The sequence below is a fragment of the Bombina bombina genome, chromosome 8 (assembly GCF_027579735.1).
Source record: "Bombina bombina isolate aBomBom1 chromosome 8, aBomBom1.pri, whole genome shotgun sequence".
NCBI classification, from domain to species: domain Eukaryota; kingdom Metazoa; phylum Chordata; class Amphibia; order Anura; family Bombinatoridae; genus Bombina; species Bombina bombina.
In genome coordinates, this window is record NC_069506.1 from 82,490,117 (window position 1) to 82,512,806 (window position 22,690).

Genomic DNA, 22,690 nt, shown 5'->3' on the forward strand with positions numbered 1-22,690 from the left:
ACGGTGGATTTAAAGGATGCGTATCTACATATTCCTGTCCACAAGGAACATCATCGGTTCCTAAGGTTCGCATTCCTGGACAAGCATTACCAGTTCGTGGCGCTTCCTTTCGGATTAGCCACTGCTCCAAGGATTTTCTCAAAGGTACTAGGGTCCCTTCTGGCGGTGCTAAGACCAAGGGGCATTGCTGTAGTACCTTACTTGGACGACATTCTGATTCAAGCGTCGTCCCTTCCTCAAGCAAAGGCTCACACGGACATAGTCCTGGCCTTTCTCAGATCTCACGGATGGAAAGTGAACGTGGAAAAGAGTTCTCTATCTCCGTCGACAAGAGTTCCCTTCTTGGGAACAATAATAGACTCCTTAGAAATGAGGATTTTTCTGACAGAGACCAGAAAAACAAAACTTCTAAACTCTTGTCGGATACTTCATTCCGTTCCTCTTCCTTCCATAGCGCAGTGCATGGAAGTGATAGGTTTGATGGTAGCGGCAATGGACATAGTTCCTTTTGCGCGCATTCATCTAAGACCATTACAACTGTGTATGCTCAGTCAGTGGAATGGGGACTATACAGACTTGTCTCCGAAGATACAAGTAAATCAGAGGACCAGAGACTCACTCCGTTGGTGGCTGTCCCTGGACAACCTGTCACAAGGGGTGACCTCCCGCAGACCAGAGTGGGTCATTGTCACGACCGACGCCAGTCTGATGGGCTGGGGCGCGGTCTGGGGATCCCTGAAAGCTCAGGGTCTTTGGTCTCGGGAAGAATCTCTTCTACCGATAAATATTCTGGAACTGAGAGCGATATTCAATGCTCTCAAGGCTTGGCCTCAGCTAGCGAGGGCCAAGTTCATACGTTTTCAATCAGACAACATGACGACTGTTGCGTACATCAACCATCAGGGGGGAACAAGGAGTTCCCTGGCGATGGAAGAAGTGACCGAAATCATTCAATGGGCGGAGACTCGCTCCTGCCACCTGTCTGCAATCCACATCCCAGGAGTGGAAAATTGGGAAGCGGATTTTCTGAGTCGTCAGAAATTGCATCCGGGGGAGTGGGAACTCCATCCGGAAATCTTTGCCCAGATCACTCAACTGTGGGGCATTCCAGACATGGATCTGATGGCCTCTCGTCAGAACTTCAAGGTTCCTTGCTACGGGTCCAGATCCAGGGATCCCAAGGCGACTCTAGTAGATGCACTAGTAGCACCTTGGACCTTCAAACTAGCTTATGTATTCCCGCCGTTTCCTCTCATCCCCAGGCTGGTAGCCAGGATCAATCAGGAGAGGGCGTCGGTGATCTTGATAGCTCCTGCGTGGCCACGCAGGACTTGGTATGCAGATCTGGTGAATATGTCATCGGCTCCACCATGGAAGCTACCTTTGAGACGAGACCTTCTTGTTCAAGGTCCGTTCGAACATCCGAATCTGGTCCCACTCCAGCTGACTGCTTGGAGATTGAACGCTTGATCTTATCAAAGCGAGGGTTCTCAGATTCTGTTATTGATACTCTTGTTCAGGCCAGAAAGCCTGTAACTAGAAAAATTTACCACAAAATTTGGGAAAAAATATATCTGTTGGTGTGAATCTAAAGGATTCCCTTGGGACAAGGTTAAGATTCCTAAGATTCTATCCTTCCTTCGAGAAGGATTGGAAAAAGGATTATCTGCAAGTTCCTTGATGGGACAGATTTCTGCCTTGTCTGTGTTACTTCACAAAAAGCTGGCAGCTGTGCCAGATGTTCAAGCCTTTGTTCAGGCTCTGGTTAGAATCAAGCCTGTTTACAAACCTTTGACTCCTCCTTGGAGTCTCAACTTAGTTCTTTCAGTTCTTCAGGGGGTTCCGTTTGAACCCTTACATTCCGTTGATATTAAGTTATTATCTTGGAAAGTTTTTGTTTTTGGTTACAATTTCTTCTGATAGAAGAGTTTCAGAATTATCTGCTCTGCAGTGTTCTCCTCCTTATCTGGTGTTCCATGCAGATAAGGTGGTTTTACGTACTAAACCTGGTTTTCTTCCAAAAGTTGTTTCTAACAAAAACATTAACCAGGAGATAGTCGTGCCTTCTCTGTGTCCGAAACCAGTTTCGAAGAAGGAACGTTTGTTGCACAATTTGGATGTTGTTCGCGCTCTAAAATTCTATTTAGATGCTACAAAGGATTTTAGACAAACATCTTCCTTGTTTGTTGTTTATTCTGGTAAAAGGAGAGGTCAAAAAGCAACTTCTACCTCTCTCTTTTTTTGGATTAAAAGCATCATCAGATTGGTTTACGAGACTGCCGGACGGCAGCCTCCTGAAAGAATCACAGCTCATTCCACTAGGGCTGTGGCTTCCACATGGGCCTTCAAGAACGAGGCTTCTGTTGATCAGATATGTAGGGCAGCGACTTGGTCTTCACTGCACTCTTTTACCAAATTTTACAAGTTTGATACTTTTGCTTCTTCTGAGGCTATTTTTTGGGAGAAAGGTTTTGCAAGCCGTGGTGCCTTCCATTTAGGTGACCTGATTTGCTCCCTCCCTTCATCCGTGTCCTAAAGCTTTGGTATTGGTTCCCACAAGTAAGGATGACGCCGTGGACCGGACACACCTATGTTGGAGAAAACAGAATTTATGTTTACCTGATAAATTACTTTCTCCAACGGTGTGTCCGGTCCACGGCCCGCCCTGGTTTTTTAATCAGGTCTGATAATTTATTTTCTTTAACTACAGTCACCACGGTATCATATGGTTTCTCCTATGCAAATATTCCTCCTTAACGTCGGTCGAATGACTGGGGTAGGCGGAGCCTAGGAGGGATCATATGACCAGCTTTGCTGGGCTCTTTGCCATTTCCTGTTGGGGAAGAGAATATCCCACAAGTAAGGATGACGCCGTGGACCGGACACACCGTTGGAGAAAGTAATTTATCAGGTAAACATAAATTCTGTTATTTATTCAAAATGGAATTTATTCGTTCTTTCCTTAAAGAAGTCTTAATTGCATTAGAAATAGAGGATTCTGGTCCTCTTGATACTAAATCTAAACATTTAAATAAGGTTTTTAAATCTCCTGTAGTTATTCCAGAAGTTTTTCCTGTCCCTGATGCTATTTCTGAAGTAATTTCCAGGGAATGGAATAATTTGGGTAATTCATTTACTCCTTCTAAATGTTTTAAACAATTATATTCTGTGCCATCTGACAGATTAGAGTTTTGGGACAAAATCCCTAAGGTTGATGGGGCTGTCTCTACTCTTGCTAAACGTACTACTATTCCTACGGCAGATAGTACTTCCTTTAAGGATCCTTTAGATAGGAAGATTGAATCCTTTCTAAGAAAAGCTTACTTATGTTCAGGTAATCTTCTTAGGCCTGCTATATCTTTAGCGGATGTTGCTGCAGCTTCAACTTTTTGGTTAGAAGCTTTGGCGCAACAAGTAACCGATCATAATTCTCATAGCATTGTTAATCTTCTTCAACATGCTAATAACTTTATTTGTGATGCCATTTTTGATATCATTAGAGTTGATGTCAGGTATATGTCTCTATCTATTTTAGCTAGAAGAGCTTTTATGGCTTAAAACTTGGAATGCTGATATGTCTTCTAAGTCAACTTTGCTTTCCCTTTCTTTCCAGGGTAATAAATTATTTGGTTCTCAGTTGGATTCTATTATCTCAACTGTTACTGGAGGGAAAGGAACTTTTTTACCACAGGATAAAAAATCTAAAGGTAAATTTAGGTCTAATAATCGTTTTCGTTCCTTTCGTCACAACAAGGAACAAAAGCCTGATCCTTTACCCACAGGAGCGGTATCAGTTTGGAAACCATCTCCAGTCTGGAATAAATCCAAGCCTTTTAGAAAACCAAAGCCAGCTCCCAAGTCCACATGAAGGTGCAGCCCTCATTCCAGCCCAGCTGGTAGGGGGCAGATTACGATTTTTCAAAGAAATTTGGATCAATTCAATTCACAATCTTTGGATTCAGAACATTGTTTCAGAAGGGTACAGAATTGGCTTCAAGATAAGGCCTCCTGCAAAGAGATTTTTTCTTTCCCATGTCCCACTAAATCCAGCTAAGGCTCAAGCATTTCTGAAATGTGTTTCAGATCTAGAGTTGGCTGGAGTAATTATGCCAGTTCCAGTTCTGGAACAGGGGCTGGGGTTTTATTCAAATCTCTTCATTGTACCAAAGAAGGAGAATTCCTTCAGACCAGTTCTGGATCTAAAAATATTGAATCGTTATGTAAGGATACCAACATTCAAAATGGTAACTATAAGGACTATCCTGCCTTTTGTTCAGCAAGGGCATTATATGTCCACAATAGATTTACAGGATGCATATCTGCATATTCCGATTCATCCAGATCACTATCAGTTTCTGAGATTCTCTTTCCTAGACAAGCATTACCAGTTTGTGGCTCTGCCGTTTGGCCTAGCAACAGCTCCAAGAATTTTTACAAAGGTTCTCGGTGCCCTTCTGTCTGTAATCAGAGAACAGGGTATTGTGGTATTTCCTTATTTGGACGATATCTTGGTACTTGCTCAGTCTTCATATTTAGCAGAATCTCATACGAATCGACTTGTGTTGTTTCTTCAAGATCATGGTTGGAGGATCAATTTACCGAAAAGTTCATTGATTCCTCAGACAAGGGTAATCTTTTTAGGTTTCCAGATAGATTCAGTGTCCATGACTCTGTCTTTGACAGACAAGAGACGTCTAAAATTGATCTCTGCTTGTCGAAACCTTCAGTCTCAATCATTCCCTTCGGTAGCCTTATGCATGGAAATTCTAGGTCTTATGACTGCTGCATCGGACGCGATCCCCTTTGCTCGTTTTCACATGCGACCTCTTCAGCTCTGTATGCTGAACCAGTGGTGCAGGGATTACACAAAGATATCTCAATTAATATCTTTAAAACCGATTGTTCGACACTGTCTGACGTGGTGGACAGATCGCCATCGTTTAATTCAGGGGGCTTCTTTTGTTCTTCCGACCTGGACTGTAATTTCAACAGATGCAAGTCTGACAGGTTGGGGAGCTGTTTGGGGGTCTCTGACAGCACAAGGGGTTTGGGAATCTCAGGAGGTGAGATTACCAATCAATATTTTGGAACTCTGTGCAATTTTCAGAGCTCTTCAGTCATGGCCTCTTCTAAAGAGAGAATCGTTCATTTGTTTTCAGACAGACAATGTCACAACTGTGGCATATATCAATCATCAAGGAGGGACTCACAGTCCTCTGGCTATGAAAGATGTATCTTGAATACTGGTATGGGCGGAATCCAGCTCCTGTTTAATTTCTGCGGTTCATATCCCAGGTATAGACAATTGGGAAGTGGATTATCTCAGTCGCTAAACGTTACATCCGGGCGAATGGTCTCTTCACCCAGAGGTATTTCTTGAGATTGTTCAAATGTGGGGACTTCCAGAAATAGATCTGATGGCTTCTCATCTAAACAAGAAACTTCCCAGGTATCTGTCCAGATCCAGGGATCCTCAGGCGGAAGCAGTGGATGCATTGTCACTTCCTTGGAAGTATCATCCTGCCTATATCTTTCCGCCTCTAGTTCTTCTTCCAAGAGTAATCTCCAAGATTCTGAAGGAATGCTCGTTTGTTCTGCTGGTGGCTCCAGCATGGCCTCACTTGTCCGGATGGCCTCTTGCCAACCATGGACTCTTCCGTTAAGACCAGACCTTTTGTCGCAAGGTCCTTTTTACCATCAGGATCTCAAATCCTTAAATTTAAAGGTATGGAGATTGAACGCTTGATTCTTAGTCAAAGAGGTTTCTCTGACTCTGTGATTAATACTATGTTACAGGCTCGTAAATCTGTATCTAGGAAGATATATTATCGAGTCTGGAAGACTTATATTTCTTGGTGTCTTTCTCATCATTTTTCCTGGCATTCTTTTAGAATTCCGAGAATTTTACAGTTTCTTCAGGATGGTTTGGATAAAGGTTTGTCTGCAAATTCCTTGAAAGGACAAATCTCTGCTCTTTCTGTTCTTTTTCACAGAAAGATTGCTAATCTTCCTGATATTCATTGTTTTGTACAAGCTTTGGTTCGTATAAAACCTGTTATTAAGTCAATTTCTCCTCCTTGGAGTTTGAATTTGGTTCTGGGGGCTCTTCAAGCTCCTCCGTTTGAACCTATGCATTCATTGGACATTAAATTACTTTCTTGGAAAGTTTTGTTTCTTTTGGCCATCTCTTCTGCTAGAAGAGTTTCTGAATTATCTGCTCTTTCTTGTGAGTCTCCTTTTCTGATTTTTCATCAGGATAAGGCGGTGTTGCGAACTTCTTTTAAATTTTTACCTAAGGTTGTGAATTCTAACAACATTAGCAGAGAAATTGTGGTTCCTTCATTATGTCCTAATTCTAAGAATTCTAAGGAGAGATCATTGCATTCTTTGGATGTAGTTAGAGCTTTGAAATATTATCTTGAAGCTACTAAGAATTTCCGAAAGACTTCTAGTCTATTTGTTACCTTTTCCGGTTCTAGGAAAGGTCAGAAGGCCTCTGCCATTTCTTTGGCATCTTGGTTGAAATCTTTAATTCATCATGCTTATGTTGAGTCGGGTAAAACTCTGCCTCAAAGGATTACAGCTCATTCTACTAGGTCAGTTTCTACTTCCTGGGCGTTTAGGAATGAAGCCTTGGTTGATGAGATTTGCAAAGCAGCAACTTGGTCTTCTTTGCATACTTTTACTAAATTCTACCATTTTGATGTGTTTCCTTCCTCAGAAGCAGTCTTTGGTAGAAAAGTACTTCAGGCAGCTGTTTCAGTTTGATTCTTCTGCTTATAATTTCAGTTTTTTTCATTATAAGATTTAAACTTTATTTTGGGTGTGGATTATTTTCAGCGGAATTGGCTGTCTTTATTTTATCCCTCCCTCTCTAGTGACTCTTGCGTGGAAGATCCACATCTTGGGTAGTCATCCCATACGTCACTAGCTCATGGACTCTTGCTAATTACATGAAAGAAAACATAATTTATGTAAGAACTTACCTGATAAATTCATTTCTTTCATATTAGCAAGAGTCCATGAGGCCCACCCTTTTTGTGGTGGTTATGATTTTTTGTATAAAGCACAATTATTCCAATTCCTTATTTTTTATGCTTTCGCACTTTTGTCTTATCACCCCACTTCTTGGCTATGCGTTAAACTGATTTGTGGGTGTGGTGAGGGGTGTAATTTATAGGCTTTTCGAGGTTTGGGAAACTTTGCCCCTCCTGGTAGGAATGTATATCCCATACGTCACTAGCTCATGGACTCTTGCTAATATGAAAGAAATGAATTTATCAGGTAAGTTCTTACATAAATTATGTTTTTCGTTCCTTTCGAAACTATAAAGGAGGACCCTCTGCTTCTTCTTCCTCCACAAAGCAGGAAGGGAATTTTGCTCAATCTAAGTCAGTCTGGAGACCCAACCAGACTTGGAATAAAGGTAGACAATCCAAGAAGCCCGCTGCTGTTTCCAAGACAGCATGAAGGGGTGGCCCCCGATCAGGGACTGGATCTGGTAGGGGGCAGACTTTCTTTCTTTGCTCAGGCTTGGGCAAGAGATGTTCAGGACTCCTGGGCACTGGAAATAGTGACCCACGGGTATCAACTAGAATTCAAGGATTTTCTCCCAAGGAGGAGATTTCATCTCTCACGATTATCTGTAGACCAGATAAAATGAGAGGCGTTCTTACGCTGTGTAAAAGACCTCTATACCATGGGAGTAATTTGTCCTGTTCCAAAGCTGGAACAGGGACAGGGGTTTTACTCAAATCTTTTTGTAGTTCCCAAAAAAGAAGGAACTTTCAGACCCATTTTAGATCTCAAGTGTCTAAACAAATTTCTCAGAGTCCCATCGTTCAAAATGGAGACTATACGAACAATCTTACCAATGATTCAGGAGGTTCAATATATGACTACCGTGGACTTGAAGGATGCATACCTTCATATCCCTATTCACAAGGATCATCATCGGTTCTTAAGGTTTGCCTTCCTGGACAAACATTATCAGTTTGTGGCTCTTCCTTTCGGTCTTGCCACGGCACCCAGAATTTTCACAAAGGTTCTAGGGTCTCTCTTAGCGGTTCTCAGACCGCAGGGCATAGCAGTAGAGCCTTATCTGGATGATATTCTAATTCAGGCGTCGAATTATCATTTGACAAAATCTCACGGACATAGTATTGTCTTTCCTGAGATCTCACGGTTGGAAAGTGAACATAGAAAAGAGTTCATTAGTTCCACGGACAAGGGTTCCATTCTTGGGGACTCTTATAGACTTGGTAGACATAAAAATATTTTTGACAGAGGTCAGAAAGACAAAGATTCTGAATACTTGCCGAGCACTTCAGTCCATTCATCGGCCATCAGTGGCTCAGTGCATGGAAGTCATTGGATTAATAGTAGCGGCAATGGATATAATTCCATTTGCCCGCTTTCATCTCAGACCACTGCAGCTGTGCATGCTCGGACAGTGGAATGGGGATTATGCAAATTTATCTCCTCAGATAAATCTGGATCTAGAGACCAGAGACTCTCTTCTTTGGTGGTTGTCGCCGAATCATCTGTCCTAGGGGACTTGTTTCCACAGACCCTTGTGGGTGATAGTGACAACGGATGCCAGCCTTCTGGGCTGGGGTGCAGTCTGGAACTCCCTGAAGGCTCAGGGTGTTTGGACTCAGGTGGAGTCTCTACTTCCAATCAATATTCTGGAACTGAGAGCAATATTCAATGCGCTTCAGGTGTGGCCTCAGTTGGCTTCGGCCAAATTCATCAGGTCCCAGTCGGACAACATCACGACTGTGGCATATATCAATCATCAGGGAGGACCAAGGAGTTCCTTAGCGATGATAGAAGTATCCAAGATAATCCGATGGGTGGAGACCCACTCTTGTTATCTGTCGGCAATCTACATCCCAGGAGTAGAAAATTGGGAAGCGGATTTTCTAAGTCGTCAGACTTTTCATCCGGGGGAGTGGGAACTCCATCCGGAGGTATTTGCCTCACTGATTCTCAGATGGGGCAGACCAGAGTTGGATCTAATGGCGTCTCAACAGAATTCCAAGCTCCCAAGATACGGATCCAGGTCAAGGGATCCCCAGGCCGAACTAATAGATGTCCTGGCAGTGCCTTGGAAGTTCAGCCTAGCTTATGTGTTTCCACCATTTCCTCTCCTTCCACGCATGATTGATCGAATCAAACAGGAGAGAGCTTCAGTAATCCTGATAACGCCGTATGGCCACGCAGGTCTTGGTATGCGAATCTAGTGGACATGTCCTCTCTGCCACCGTGGAAACTTCCTTTGAGACAGGACCTTCTCATTCAAGGACCTTTCCAACATCCAAATCTAATTTTTCTGCAGCTGACTGCTTGGAGATTGAACGGTTGATTCTATCTAAGCGAGGATTCTCTAATTCGGTCATTGATACTTTGATACAGGCTCGAAAGCCTGTTACTATAAAAATCTATCATAAGATATGGCTTAAATATCTTTATTGGTGTGAATCCAAGGGTTACTCATGGAGTAAAACTAGGATTCCTAGGATTCTTTCTTTTCTCCAAGAAGGATTGGAGAAAGGGTTATCAGCAAGTTCTTTAAAGGGACAGATTTCTGCTTTGTCTATTTTGCTTCACAAACGTTTGGCAAATGTGCCTGATGTTCAGTCTTTTTGTCAGGCTTTAACTAGAATTAAGCCTGGAGTTTGAATTTAGTTCTTCGAGTTCTTCAAGGAGTTCCGTTTGAACCCATGCATTCTATAGATATTAAATTGTTATCTTGGAAAGTTCTGTTTTTAGTTGCTATTTCTTCTGCTCGAAGAGTTTCTGAGCTTTCAGCGTTACAATGTGATTCGCCTTATCTTATATTTCATTCTGATAAGGTGGTTTTACGTACCAAACCTGTATTTCTTCCTAAGGTTGTTTCAAATATGAACATTAATCAGGAAATTGTTGTTCCTTCATTGTGTCCTAATCTTTCTTCCAAGAAGGAGCGTCTATTACATAATCTAGACGTGGTCCGTGCCTTGAAGTTTTACTTACAGGCAACCAAGGATTTCCGTCAATCATCTTCATTACTCATTGTTTATTCTGGAAAGCGTAGGGGCCAGAAAGCTACGGCTACCTCTTTTTCTTTTTGGCTGAGAAGTATCATCCGCCTGGCATATGAGACTGCTGGACAGCAGCCTCCTGAAAGAATTACAGCTCATTCTACTAGGGCTGTGGCTTCCACATGGGCTTTGAAAAACGATGCTTCTGTTGAACAGATTTGTAAGGCTGTGAATTGGTCGTCCCTTCATACTTTTTCCAAATTTGATACTTTTGCTTCTTCTGAGGCTATTTTTGGGAGAAACGTTCTTCAAGCAGTGGTGCCTTCTGTTTAGGTACCTGTCTTGTCCCTCCCTTTCATCCGTGTCCTTTTGCTTTGGTATTGGTATCCCACAAGTAAGGATGAAATCCGTGGACTCGTCATATCTTTGTAAAAGAAAAGAAAATGTATGCTTACCTGATAAATTAGTTTCTTTTACGATATGACGAGTCCACGGCCCACCCTGTTCTTTTTAAGACAGATTTATTTTATTTTTTGTAAACTTCAGTGACCTCTGCACCTTTTTAGCCTTTCCTTTTCTCTTCCCAAACCTTCGGTCGAATGACTGGGGGTGGAGGGGAAGGGAGGGGCTATATATACAGCTCTGCTGTGGTGCTCTTTGCCACTTCCTGTTAGCAGGAGGTTAATATCCCACAAGTAAGGATGAAATCCGTGGACTCGTCATATCGTAAAAGAAACTAATTTATCAGGTAAGCATAAATTTTCTTTTTTTTCTTCATAAATTAAAAGAATCAACAGCTGCATTCATTACTTTTGGGAATTAAGAACCTGGCCACCCGGAGGAGGTAAAGACACCCCAGCCAAAAGCTTAAATACTCCTCCCACTCCCCTCATCCCCCAGTCATTCTTTGCCTTTCGTCCCAGGAGGTTGGCAGAGAAGTGTCAGATGTATGTTTTGTCTCTTATGGAGGGTAGTACTCTTCGGCATGGGACGGGAGCTTTAAGCAATCCTATCAGTCTCTCAGTGAGGGCCTGGATGAAAGTTAGAGTCCGGAGATGCAGGGAGAGTCTTTCTGCGAAGCCATCCCGACTCATATTAACAGCTCCACAAGCAATCAGCATTGTCAAACTTGGCTTCGTTGCCTGCTTCATTCTCTCAAGTCCATGGCGGAGGCGCTGCTACTATTCCTCCCACTTGAAGGGCCGTGTTCCTGTTCCACGGTGTAGATTCTGGTAAGGTTGTTTCATTTTACTTCATCAGAATGTACTGTAACTTATTTGTTATTTGTTTTCCGTAAGGAACTATCTTGCGGGACTTATTAAGTATAATATAGGGCCTCAGTGAGGCTCCTTTGGTATCTTGGAATCAAGGGTTAATATCTCCCGAGGGGGATTATTGCACAGGGTTTTTTTTATTATGTTTGTTATGTGATTCAGTCTGCTTACGTGTAGTGTTAACTGGGCTCTTGGCTTAGAACATAAAGGGGCGACCTTATGGTTGGGCGTGTTTTTTTTGGACTGTACGGTTCACCTTGTGACTAGACGTGTTTACGTTTTGGTCTTCCATTTCCGCATTCCTGACCGTGTAGCGACTAAAGTAATTAGAGTCTGCTAGTGTCTGGTTCTAGGAGGAGGTGAGTGCCCCAGCCATTGTGGGTGTCAGGTGCCGTTTAAGTTTTTTCTTTAGTCCATTATTATTATATTCTCTATCTAGTTATGGAGGATTCTGATGCTGAGACTGTTCAAATTTCAGATTCAGATTCTTTGACTTGTGAAGAATGCGAATTGGCCCAGCTGACACAGAGTAATAAGTTATGTTTGATATGCCGTATTAGAGCGCCCTGTTCCTTGGGCTCAGGGAATCAGGGATCTGCTGAGCTATCCGCCTCTGGGGGTTCTGTCCTCCGAGAGGCGAGTTCCCTACCTCTCCCTCCTACTACACATGCGGGTAACCCAGATTATGTTTATCCCTCCTTACAGAGCGGCTTGCTCCCCCCCCCCCAGAGGTTGCAGCTCGTTTTTCGCTTTCACATATTTTTGTCGATTATGCAAAGCCCAGGCGCTTATTTGCGTTTGTGCTCAAGCCCAATCATCCCGTGTCTACCGGCCTTGGGGGGGCCTATACAGTTCCCTGCGGGTGTAGCTGTCCCTGAGTGTTGTGCCTTTTGTTACAGAATAACGCGCCTTCACGTTTTACTCAGACACGTTTTTGAGTTTTTAGAGGGTCCTATCCTTAATGGTTACGGGAATCTGCAGTATTCTGCTTCGAAAGGTTCACCTCATTAGACATGTGGGGATGACGTAATCTCCTGAATGTCAGTTGTTGAGATCCTTCCCAGTTTTTGTTGGAAGATCAGGATTCCGTCCTGCGGGTCTGCCTGTTTCTTCATAGGTGTTTGCCTACAGACTGCCTTATATTTTCTTTTATCCGGTTAGGATTACTTTTATTTTGATTATAGGTTTCCTTTGGGAACTATCTCTGGGATCGATTCTCGCTGTTTCTTCTGCAGAAGTTGTTAAGGGACATGTTAGTCCTATGTTTGTCTGTTATCTCTTCCCCTCTGAGGGAGGCTTTTGGCAGCTTGACAGTTTTGGCCCTATTGCAGGCTGGCGGCGATGAGTGCTTACTTTATTATTTGTGTTTCTTGTTTTTATTTTACAAGTTTTAGCTAAGCATTATAACGAGGACTCGTGGGTCCGTGAGGCTGGAAGAATTGTGTCAGTCCGTATTGAGCCTTTAAGTTGGATGACTGGGTCATCGGCGTTCAGCTGTGTCACTCATTTTGCTTCCGAGTCTCTCGGGACCTAGAGTATTCTCCATCACGTGGGAGGATTGGAGGTTTTGCGCCTCCTTACCGCTGGTTTAAGGCGGTTTGGCCTTTCGGAGGCTCTAGGCATTGTCCGGTTGGACGTGCTCCTTCCGGGGTTCTCTGGTCAGTGAGACCTTTGGATTCCCCCATGTGGGTCATGTCTCCTTATGGGGCCCTGGGTTTCTCTTCGGGAGAGGGTTACTCTCTTTTTAAGACCCTTTGGATTTTGTCCGTTCCTCCATATGAGTTGGGTCTTCTTTGGAGACCTGAATTTCCCTTTGAGAGAGTTCTTTTTGGCTCTGCTTAGGAGTTTTCTGGAGATGTTCCACATCCTTGGTCCCCCTCTGTGAATTGGCTGAAGCCATTTTTTACGCTCTTTTGTGAGCGTGTCCCGGGGTTCTTCTATTCCCTGTTTTTGGACCTACGGATGCTTGGGCTGGCCCGGCTGGGAGTAGGTCCTACGATCGTTGTTCTGCGGGGGTGTAATGAGCCTAGTTGAGGTTCTATACTTCTCCCCTATGTGTCGGTCTGGCGGCTGGGATTGCCTAGAGGGTGCCCTCTGTCGGTTGTTCTTTTTTTTTTTACAATTTGATATCCTTTTTGGCCGCCTCTTACTTTTTAGTAAAGTTTTCTGACTCGGGTGGTCACTCGTCTGGGTCTGCTACATGTATTTGTATTGAATACTTCAGTATTCTAGGTGCTGACGACTTGAGGATAAGTTTCTGTGGTCGTTTCGGTGCTTCCACTCGACGTGGAGAGTAGAAATCGTTGTTTCGGATGCCCGGTCCTAGGCCTTGGGTTATGTTGGTCTGGGCCTTGCCTCCCCTTATTTGTTTGGACCCATTTGGGTCTTTATGAGCTGGGCTCATTATAGGGGTCTTCCTTTCTGGAATTTTGTGGTGTCCTTTCGATTTCCTTTAATTTTTTCTTGCCCTGTCCCTTTGGGAGTTTTTGGGCTGGTGTTCCCTTCGCTAGCAAGGGATGTGTGGTTGGGGGCCGACCGCTGGGCGACAATGTCTCCTGGAGGACTGTTGGTTCAGTTGAGTCTGATTTTCAGTCTCTAGCTAGGCTTCCGGACTATCTGCGGGCCAGTGTCCTTGGGGCCTTTTCCTTTTAATGTTCTCGGCTTCGGACGAAGTGGGGTTTTGTTGGGTAGTGGTTTCAGGCCTGGTGCCCTCAGAATGGGCCGCCTCATTTTGAAAGCAAGCAAGTAAGTTATTTGCTGTTTTAACACATTCTGTTTCTTTTTCTGTTTACTTTTTATTTAACACATTTTTTTCATAAGGGGGTGAGAGTCCACAAGCCATTACTCCTGGGATTTAAGATTTAAGATTCCCAAAGCTCTAAGAGCACTTAATCCCTCTCACCTCTCTGGTATTCTAGTCTTTTCTTTGCCTGCATAGGAATAAGGTGAAGAATTGAGGTGCTCCAGATTCTTCGTTGAGAGGGGTCCTTAGACCGATTTGAGTCCCTTTTCAAAGAGCTGCTACTGAGAGACAGAGAGGAGATTGGATTATTGGATAGTAACATAATCACTCTCAGTGAAAGAGTAAGTCACAAGCCTGCCACAGGTGTCGCAGGGACGGGTCCCCTAGCCTCCTCCTTTTGGGTTGTCGATATACTCCTTATATAGATTCTCTGCTGTAACATACATTGGATGGATTCCCTACAAGAAGCAGTCTTTTATGCAGCCATTATGCATGGGTGCAATTGAGGTAAGTGCAGCCATTTCTTGCACTCACATAGCCACAGGCTATTATTAGGTACATCAATTTTGAGGTACATTATAGCCAGGGGACATAAACACGTGAACTTTTCCTCACCTCAGGTTGTTTTTTGTGAAGGTGAGTTTTCTTTATGATGATAAGGAGGGTTTTTTTTACTGATCAGGACTCAGAGTCTACCTCTTTCATATTTAAGCTTGAACATCTCCGTTCTTTGTTTAAATAGGTTGTTTGTACTTTAGAAGTCCAAGACCCTAAATCATCTGCGGAAAAACCTTCCAAACAATTGGATTTTATTTTTAAACCTTCTGCTAAGTCACAAGAGGTTTGTAAGAGCTTTGTAGAAGTTTGGGAAACATTTCCAGTTGTGGATGGTGCTATTTGTTTTTGACAAATGCATTACTATTCCCTTAGAGGACAGTACAATTTTCAGGAACCTTCATAAAATCGGTAACCTTTCATTGAAAAACCTTTTTCAGCGAGCATTGCTTCTATTGCCTGAATCTTCCAGATCTTCCTTGAAGCTTAAAGGGACAGTATACACCAATTTCTATATAACTGCATGTAATAGACACTACTATAAAGAATATAAATAATATGTACAGATACTGATCTAAAAATACAGTATAAAACCTTTTAAAAACTTACTTAGAAGCTCCCAGTTTAGCACTGTTAAAAAGTTTAGGCTGGAACACACAGTGAAATGGGCTGGAAAGCTAAAAGAGCAGACACCCCTTCCCTCCCCCCTCCTCTGCATATGAAAAGACCATTTAGACAGGAGCAAGCTAAAGTAGGTAGACAACAGTCTACTTCTAAAACTTTTGGGCTTGGTTAGAAGTCTGAAAATCAGCACAATGTTATTTAAAAATAAGCAAAACTATACATTTTAAAAAAAAACAACAAAAAAAACAACTGTATGGGCTATATAAATGGATTATCGACAAACATTTATGTAAAGAAAAATCTAGTGTACAATGTCCCTTTATTTAAGTTGTAACAAGGCAAAGCATTCTATGAGCCCTCTTCCAAATCAGCATGGAGAGGTATGGCCCTGATCCAGATTATTTTCTTATAGATGGCAGTTTACATATTTTTTTAAAAGGCCTATTACAGTCTGTCCAAGATCTCTGGGTTCTAAACATAGTTTCCCAGGATTTCTGAATAGATTTCAAATTTGGTGGATCCAAATTCCTGAAACCGTCCTGGGAGATTGTGACCATGGACGCGAGTCTAGCAGGCTGAGGTGCTGTTTGGGGTGCCAGGATGGCACAGGGAAACTGGTCTCGAGAAGAGTCTCTTCTTCCAATCAATATTCTGGAACTTTGAGCGATCTACAATGCTCTGAAGGAGTGGCCTCTCCTGGGGTCGTTCAACTTCATCAGGTTCCAGACAGACTACATTACCTCGGTGGCTTACATCAACCATCAGGGGGGACGAGAAGCTCCCTAGCAATGAGGGAGGTTTTTCAAATATTGGAATGGGGAGAGTCCCACAGCTGCTCGCTCTCAGCAATCCACATTCCGGGTGTGGACAACTGGGAAGCGGATTTATTAAGCAGGCAATCCTTCCATCCGGGGGAATGGTCTCTCCATCCCCCATTTGCGGAGATTTGTCTCAGATGGGGGACGCCGGAAATAGATCTCATGGCGTCCAGACTCAATTGCAAGCTACACAGATACGGGTCGCGATCCAGGGATCCCCCAGACATAGCTGACAGATGTATATAGAGGCGCTGGTCTTGGATCCTTCTGTGTGTTGTAGTGCACACTGAAGAAAGAAACTTGACTTGTGATTCGCAGGAGTTAACAACAAAATAATGTGCAGTATACTTATTCCGAAAATTTCAGAGTTCAACTTCTTCATAAGGATCTATGTCCTGATTTTCCCATACATAGATCCTTATGAAGAAGTTGAACTCTGAAATTTTCGGAGTAAGTATACTGCACATTATTTTGTTGTTAACTCCTGCGAATCACAAGTCAAGTTTCTTTCTTCAGTGTGCACTACAACACACAGAAGGATCCAAGACCAGCGCCTCTATATACATATTCCATATTCTACTCACAGTCCTGTTGGGAGAGACTGTTAGAAGGCTGCGGTCACCTAAGAGGGGAGTATTGTGCTCTATTCTAGTCATTCTGTACATTTTGTTGTCAACATCTAACATATCTGTATAGTATTTGAATTTATAGCTGACAGATGCCTTAGCGGTTCCTTGGGGGTTCAACCTAGTTTACGTTTTTTCCACCATTGCCACTTCTACCTGGAGTAGTGGCCTGCATCAAGCAGGAGAAAGCTTCAGCTCTTCTGATTGCTCCGTGGCCGCGGAGGACATGGTTTGCGGATCGAGTGGGATGTCATTGTCTCCTCCATGGAGGTTACCCTGTTGCAGGGATCTGTTGGTGCAGGATCCCTTTCAACATCAAAATCTAGATTCTCTGAGGCTGACTGCGTGAAGATTGAACACTTAGCCTTAGCTAAGAGAGGATTATCTGAGATAGTGATTAGTACTCTCGTTCAGGCCAGGAAGCCGGTCACTCGTCACATCTATCATAAGGTGTGGAGGACTTACTTGTCCTTGTGTGAGAAGTATGGATATCCTTGGCACAAGGTTAAGGTATCCAGGATTCTGTCCTTTCTCCAGGATGGACTGGAGAAGGGGCTTGCCGCCAGTTCCTTGATGGGACAGATTTCGGCTTTATCTGTTCTGTTGCACAAGAGGCTCGCTGAGCTTCCTGATATTCAGTCTTTTGTTCAGGCTCTGTCTAGAATCAGGCCTGTTTTTAGACAGTCCACTCCTCCCTGAAGCTTGAACTTGGTTCTGAAGATGTTGCAGAGGGTTCCGTTTAAACCTATGAACTCTCTTGACATTAAGTTACTTTCTAGGAAGGTTCTGTTTTTGTTGGCTATTGCATCGGCACACAGAGTATCTGAGTTGGCGGCCTTGCAATATGAGCCTCCTTATCTGGTTTTTCATGCTGATAAGGCTGTTCTTCGCACTGGTTTGGGATTTCTTCCCAAGGTTGTGTCTACCCGTAACATTAATCAGGAAATAGTTGTTCCTTCTTTGTGTCCTAACCCTTCTCCTAAGGAGAGGTTACTTCATAATTTGGATGTGGTTCGAGCTTTGAAGTTTTATCTTCAAGCTACGAAGAATTTCAGACAGTCTACATCTCTTTTTGTGGTGTATTCAGGGAAGCGCAAGGGGCAGAAAGCCTCTTCAACTTCTTTGTCCATTTGGTTGAGGAGCAGAGGATCACGGCTCATTCAACTAGAGCTGTGGCTTCTTCTTGGGCCTTCAAGAATGAGGCCTCTATGGAGTAGATTTGTAAGGCAGCTACCTTGTCCTCCTTACATACCTTTACAAAATTTTACAAATTTGATGCTTTTGATCGGCGGAAGCAGTTTTTGGGAGAAAGGTTTTACAGGCTGTGGTGCCCTCAGATTATGGTCTGTTTTTTCATTCAGTGTCCTCTAGAGCTTGGGTATTTGTTCCCACAAGTAATGAATGAAGCAGTGGACTCTCCTCCCCTTTAGATGGAAAATATAAATTATGCTTACCTGATAATTTCATTTCCATTGTGGGGAGGAGAGTCCATGGCTCCCGCCCATTGCTCCGGTGGGCGGACCTAAAATTAATATTATTCTTCTGGCACCATTTATACCCTGAAATTTCTCCTACTGTTCCTTGTTCCCTCGGCAGAATGACTAGGGGATGAGGGAAGTGGGAGGAGTATTTAAGCCTTTGGCTGGGGTGACTTTGCCTCCTCCTGGTGGCCAGTTTCTTAATTCCCACAAGTAAGGAATGAAGCTGTGGACTCTCCTCCCCACGATGGAAATGAAATTATCAGGTAAGCATAATTTATATTATTTTTGTTATTTAGTAAAGAAGCACTGTTTCATATCTCTTTTAATAATCTTTGTCTACTTATTTTTCCAGAACAAAAACCTTCAATATATGTCATGCATTAGAATTTCTAATACAATTATCATTAAAAGAAAATTAACCTTTATAAAATACATTACGTTGTTTGCATTCCTTGTAATTATAGATGGAAGGAAGTCATCTATAGTCTGTAAAAGGTAATAATTTATTTTTCTTCTTTTTTTAGGTTGGCAGCCCAATAAGTAAAACAAATATCATTCACCCGCAGGTCTATGTAAGTGTTTTCTTGATTTTTTTATATTATTTTAAAAATATAAAAAGGATTATAGGTGCTATTTAACAATACATTCTTTGTATCTGTAGTAACTGGTTTATTTTATGCTGTTTATAACATATTTTTTTTAAATGAAACAGCAAAGAGTTAAACAAACATTTTTGTATCTTTTATACCAAGAATTCATTAGAAACAACTTATTAATATGACTTACTGCAGTAAAGGTGAATTATTGCCCTATATAGTAAGAATGTCTTGCAGCACTCATAAATGTGTATTCTTTCCAGCCCTTCTGGGGCAGAGGACAAACAGGTTGCTGAGTTTAATTTTAAGGAAAAGCAATGATACATATATAATATACATATATAATACATTAAGAGCAACAATATAACCAGCACACAAGAAAAATGGAAAAATTCAGAATTACTCATAAAATATTGGTGATGTTAACAGATAGCCCTCTAAAACACATCTAAATGATCTAATAAAATGTTTATGGTAATGAAAGAGTTAATTCAACATACAGTTCTATGCCCAAAAGGGAAGAAGGTAAATCCACATATGGAGGAAAATCTCTGACCTCGGTCAGCGGCACAGCAGACCTTGGCGATCCTGGTACTTGAACAGCTCCCACAATTTAGCAGTTGTGTGAAGTACCATGATCGTGGAGGTGTGCTGGGCCACTGACTGAGGTCTTTGGACTAGTAGCCAAACAGGTGGAGGCAGTTGTACAAGAGACGCTTTTCACAGCAGATTCCTGTTTTAAATTAAGTGCAATAAGTGGACCCTTATTTGTAACAGGGGTAAGAGTACATTTTTAAACTAACCTTTTATATCCAGAAGATCAGTCACTTTCACTCTTAGACAATGGGTGCAGCTTCATGCCAGCAGAGCTCCAGTGAAACATTTTATTCACAAGGCTGGAAATTGCTTATACAGTGCAGAGGTGAAGGACATAATAATCTCTCCACTACTTACCAAATTAAGTCACATTAATGATGTTGATATTAAAGGGACAGTAAAATCAAAATTAAACTTTCATGATTCAGATAGAGCATGCAATTTTAAACAACTTTCCAATTTACTTCTGTTAACAAATTTGTTTCGTTCTTTTGGTATCTTTTATTGAAGAGTAAAACTAGGTAGGCTCATAACGTGTCTTTAGTACTCTATGGCAACAGTGTTTTGCAACATTCAATAACAAAGCTACAAATAATGCTGCTTCTCCCTCTCAGGTCATGTTCCTGGTGCTGTGTAACTAAGAAACGTGACCGTTGCTGTGTTGAACTGGGGAGTATGCTACACATGGGTGGTGGTGAGTGGGTGCACAGTTCACTTACCCCAATACTAGCAGCTAACGCAAAGTAAAAGTTAAGGCACCGCTGCAGTGCCCAGCAGTAAAAAAAAAATATATCACAATAATGCTGCAGCAGCATGCAGTGGCTGCTCCAAGATTGTGTCTCCCCCCCCTCCCCCCCCCGTTGCTGGTGCACCTAGACGGCCTTATGGACACACTGGCCCTGCTTCCATGATTGGAGGCAAACAAAGTTTTGCCTCTAGCACAGGGAAATAACTTAAATAAAAAAAATATTTTCTTCTTAAACGGGAAGAGTCCACAGCTGCATTCATTACTTTTGGAAATTCAGAACCCGGCCACCAGGAGGAGACAAAGACACCCCAGCCAAAGACTTAAAAACCTCCCCCACTTTCCTCATCCTCCAGTCATTCTTTGCCTTTCGTCACAGGAGGTTGGCAGAGAAGTGTCAGAAGATTGAAGATAGTCTCTTATGGAGGGTAGTACTCTTCGAAATTGGACTGGAGTTTTAAGTAATCCTTTCAGCCTCTCAGTGAGAGCATGGATGAAGGTTAGAGTCCGGAGATGCAGGGAGAGTCTTTTTTGCGAAACCATCCCGACTCATATTAACAGCTTCTAGGCAATCGGCGTTGGCGAGTTTCGCTGCCTGCCCTTATTCACTCAAGTCCATGTCAGAACGAGGCTACTATCTGTCACATTTGAAGAGCCGTGATCCTGTTCCACGCCGTTGATTCCGGTAAGATCGTTTCATTTTATTTTGATATGTGAATGTAATGTTAACGAAAGAAGTCAGGGTCCCAGTGGGACTCCTTTATTTTATGGAATCAAAGGTTAATACCTCCTGAGGGGGGTTATTGAACAGGGGGGACTTTAATCATGTTTGTTATGTGACCGAGTGGTGACGGAGAGAGTCTGTTCGTTGTCTGGTTCACAGGAGGTGGTGAGTGCCCCAGCCATTGGAGGTGTAAGGTGCTGTTTAGTGTTTAACCATAATTGCAATCTCCAAGTTATGGAGAACTCTGATTTTTTAGAGACGGATATCTCTGATTCGGAGTATACGTCTTGCGAAGAGTATGAAATGGCCCAGGTTATCCATGTCCATCAGTTATGTTCCGATTGCCGTTCTAGAGTACTGAATCAAGGAGCTCTAGAGTGCGTTGAGCCATCTGCCCCGAGGATTCCATGTCCTGTGAAGTGCATGCCCCAGAACCTTCTTTTGCTACGCAAGCAGGTGTCCCTATGGCCGTTACTCCTTCTCCGGAAGGCGGCTTGTTTCCTCCAGAGGTTACAGCACGCTTCCGCATGGCCATATCTATGGCGCTGGCACATTTATATCTACTTAGAGAAGTATTTTTAAGATACTCTCCGTGTTCTGTTAACCAGGGCCCGTCAAGCGTGAGATTGCCTGATTCAGTTTGGCCTTCTGCGGAAGTGATGGCCTCTGAGGCTTCAGGGGCCCCACCCCTAGGGGCCGTGGTCGTCCATTGATCCGGCGGGGGAACATTTTGCCTTCCGTTATAGATTGGCACGTCTTTGTGTCCTACTAAGGCATGTTTTGGCGGTGCTGGAGGATTCCAGTCCTAGTGGGCTCTTGGTATCTTTTGGATGTTTGTTCTTGTGGCCTACTCACAGTACCTCTCGTAGGTTGCTGGGGCTGCTTTTTTCCTTTCTTGGGTGGTCGGGTCATCTGTGTCTGGAGTTTTGGGCATGTCGTCCTTCCTTTTCAGTATCTAGCTCGCTCTCATATATGGGCACGCAGGGGTTTGGGTTATTCCAATTTTCCCCCTGGTCAGCTGGTCTGCCAGGAGTTCTGAGGCTCCCATCATTATTCCTTGTGCGGTACAGGGACTTCCGGGAGGCTGATCCTGTAAGGATCTTGGAGATTATGTCTTCCTCTCAACCTAAGAGCTTGTTTGGAACCTGTCCCTTGTAATCCTAGTGGTCTTTAGACTCTGGGGTGTTGCCTTTTCGACCCTCTAGGAGATCTAGCTCTTGGGCTTGCAAGCAGAGGGTCCTGGGTTCAGATCCACCTCCAGGCGCTGGTTGCCATCTTCTTAGGCCTGTTAAGATGTATTGTCAGGCTCTTTGGTCTAAATCTAATGCGAAGGTCCAATGTCCGAGGACATTGGGATGTGGGATGCACTGCCCAGGGTGTGCTCCTCCATATGAGGCAGCTTGATGGTTCCTCAGGGGGTTAGAACATTCACCCGGTCCCGGTTTCTGGGGGACTGGCTTATGGCCATGTCTCTTGCCTGAGGTTTCGGGGTCCGGATTCTGGATTTGGTCTTGGGTGGTTCAGTTTTCAACCCTTAGGTTTTGGAACATCCGCTTGTCCCTTCAGGGGGGTAGGTTTTGTCTCTAATGGGAGAATTGGTAACTGCCTGATGGTTAGCTTTACTGTCTCTCAGGCGGTATCCTACATTTATCATCAGGGGCAGCTATTGCACCTTGATGTGGGCTCGGGGTTGTTTGTATCAACTGAGCTGGCGATATTGGCCGAATGGTCTCTTCTCAATTGGTATGGTTTTTACCCTTTTTCTACATCCTCTTCTCCATGCCTATGGCTGGTGATGCGTTTCTTTTGAGGTTGCCCTCCTTTGGGGAGGTTTCTGAAGTATCACAGTATCCGTTGAGGCCCCGAGGGTCCTTATCTACTC

General features: G+C 43.2%; 1 protein-coding gene across 3 annotated transcripts in view; it reads left to right on the forward strand.

The window, feature by feature from the left end:
• Positions 1-22,690, forward strand: part of VPS13D (vacuolar protein sorting 13 homolog D) — a 1,255,097-nt gene that overhangs the window by 532,019 nt on the left and 700,388 nt on the right. For all 3 annotated transcript variants that reach the window (XM_053690423.1, XM_053690422.1, XM_053690424.1), the window contains one exon: positions 18,671-18,718. In XM_053690423.1, the coding sequence (XP_053546398.1) occupies positions 18,671-18,718 (48 nt within the window). The remainder of the gene's footprint in view (positions 1-18,670; positions 18,719-22,690) is intronic.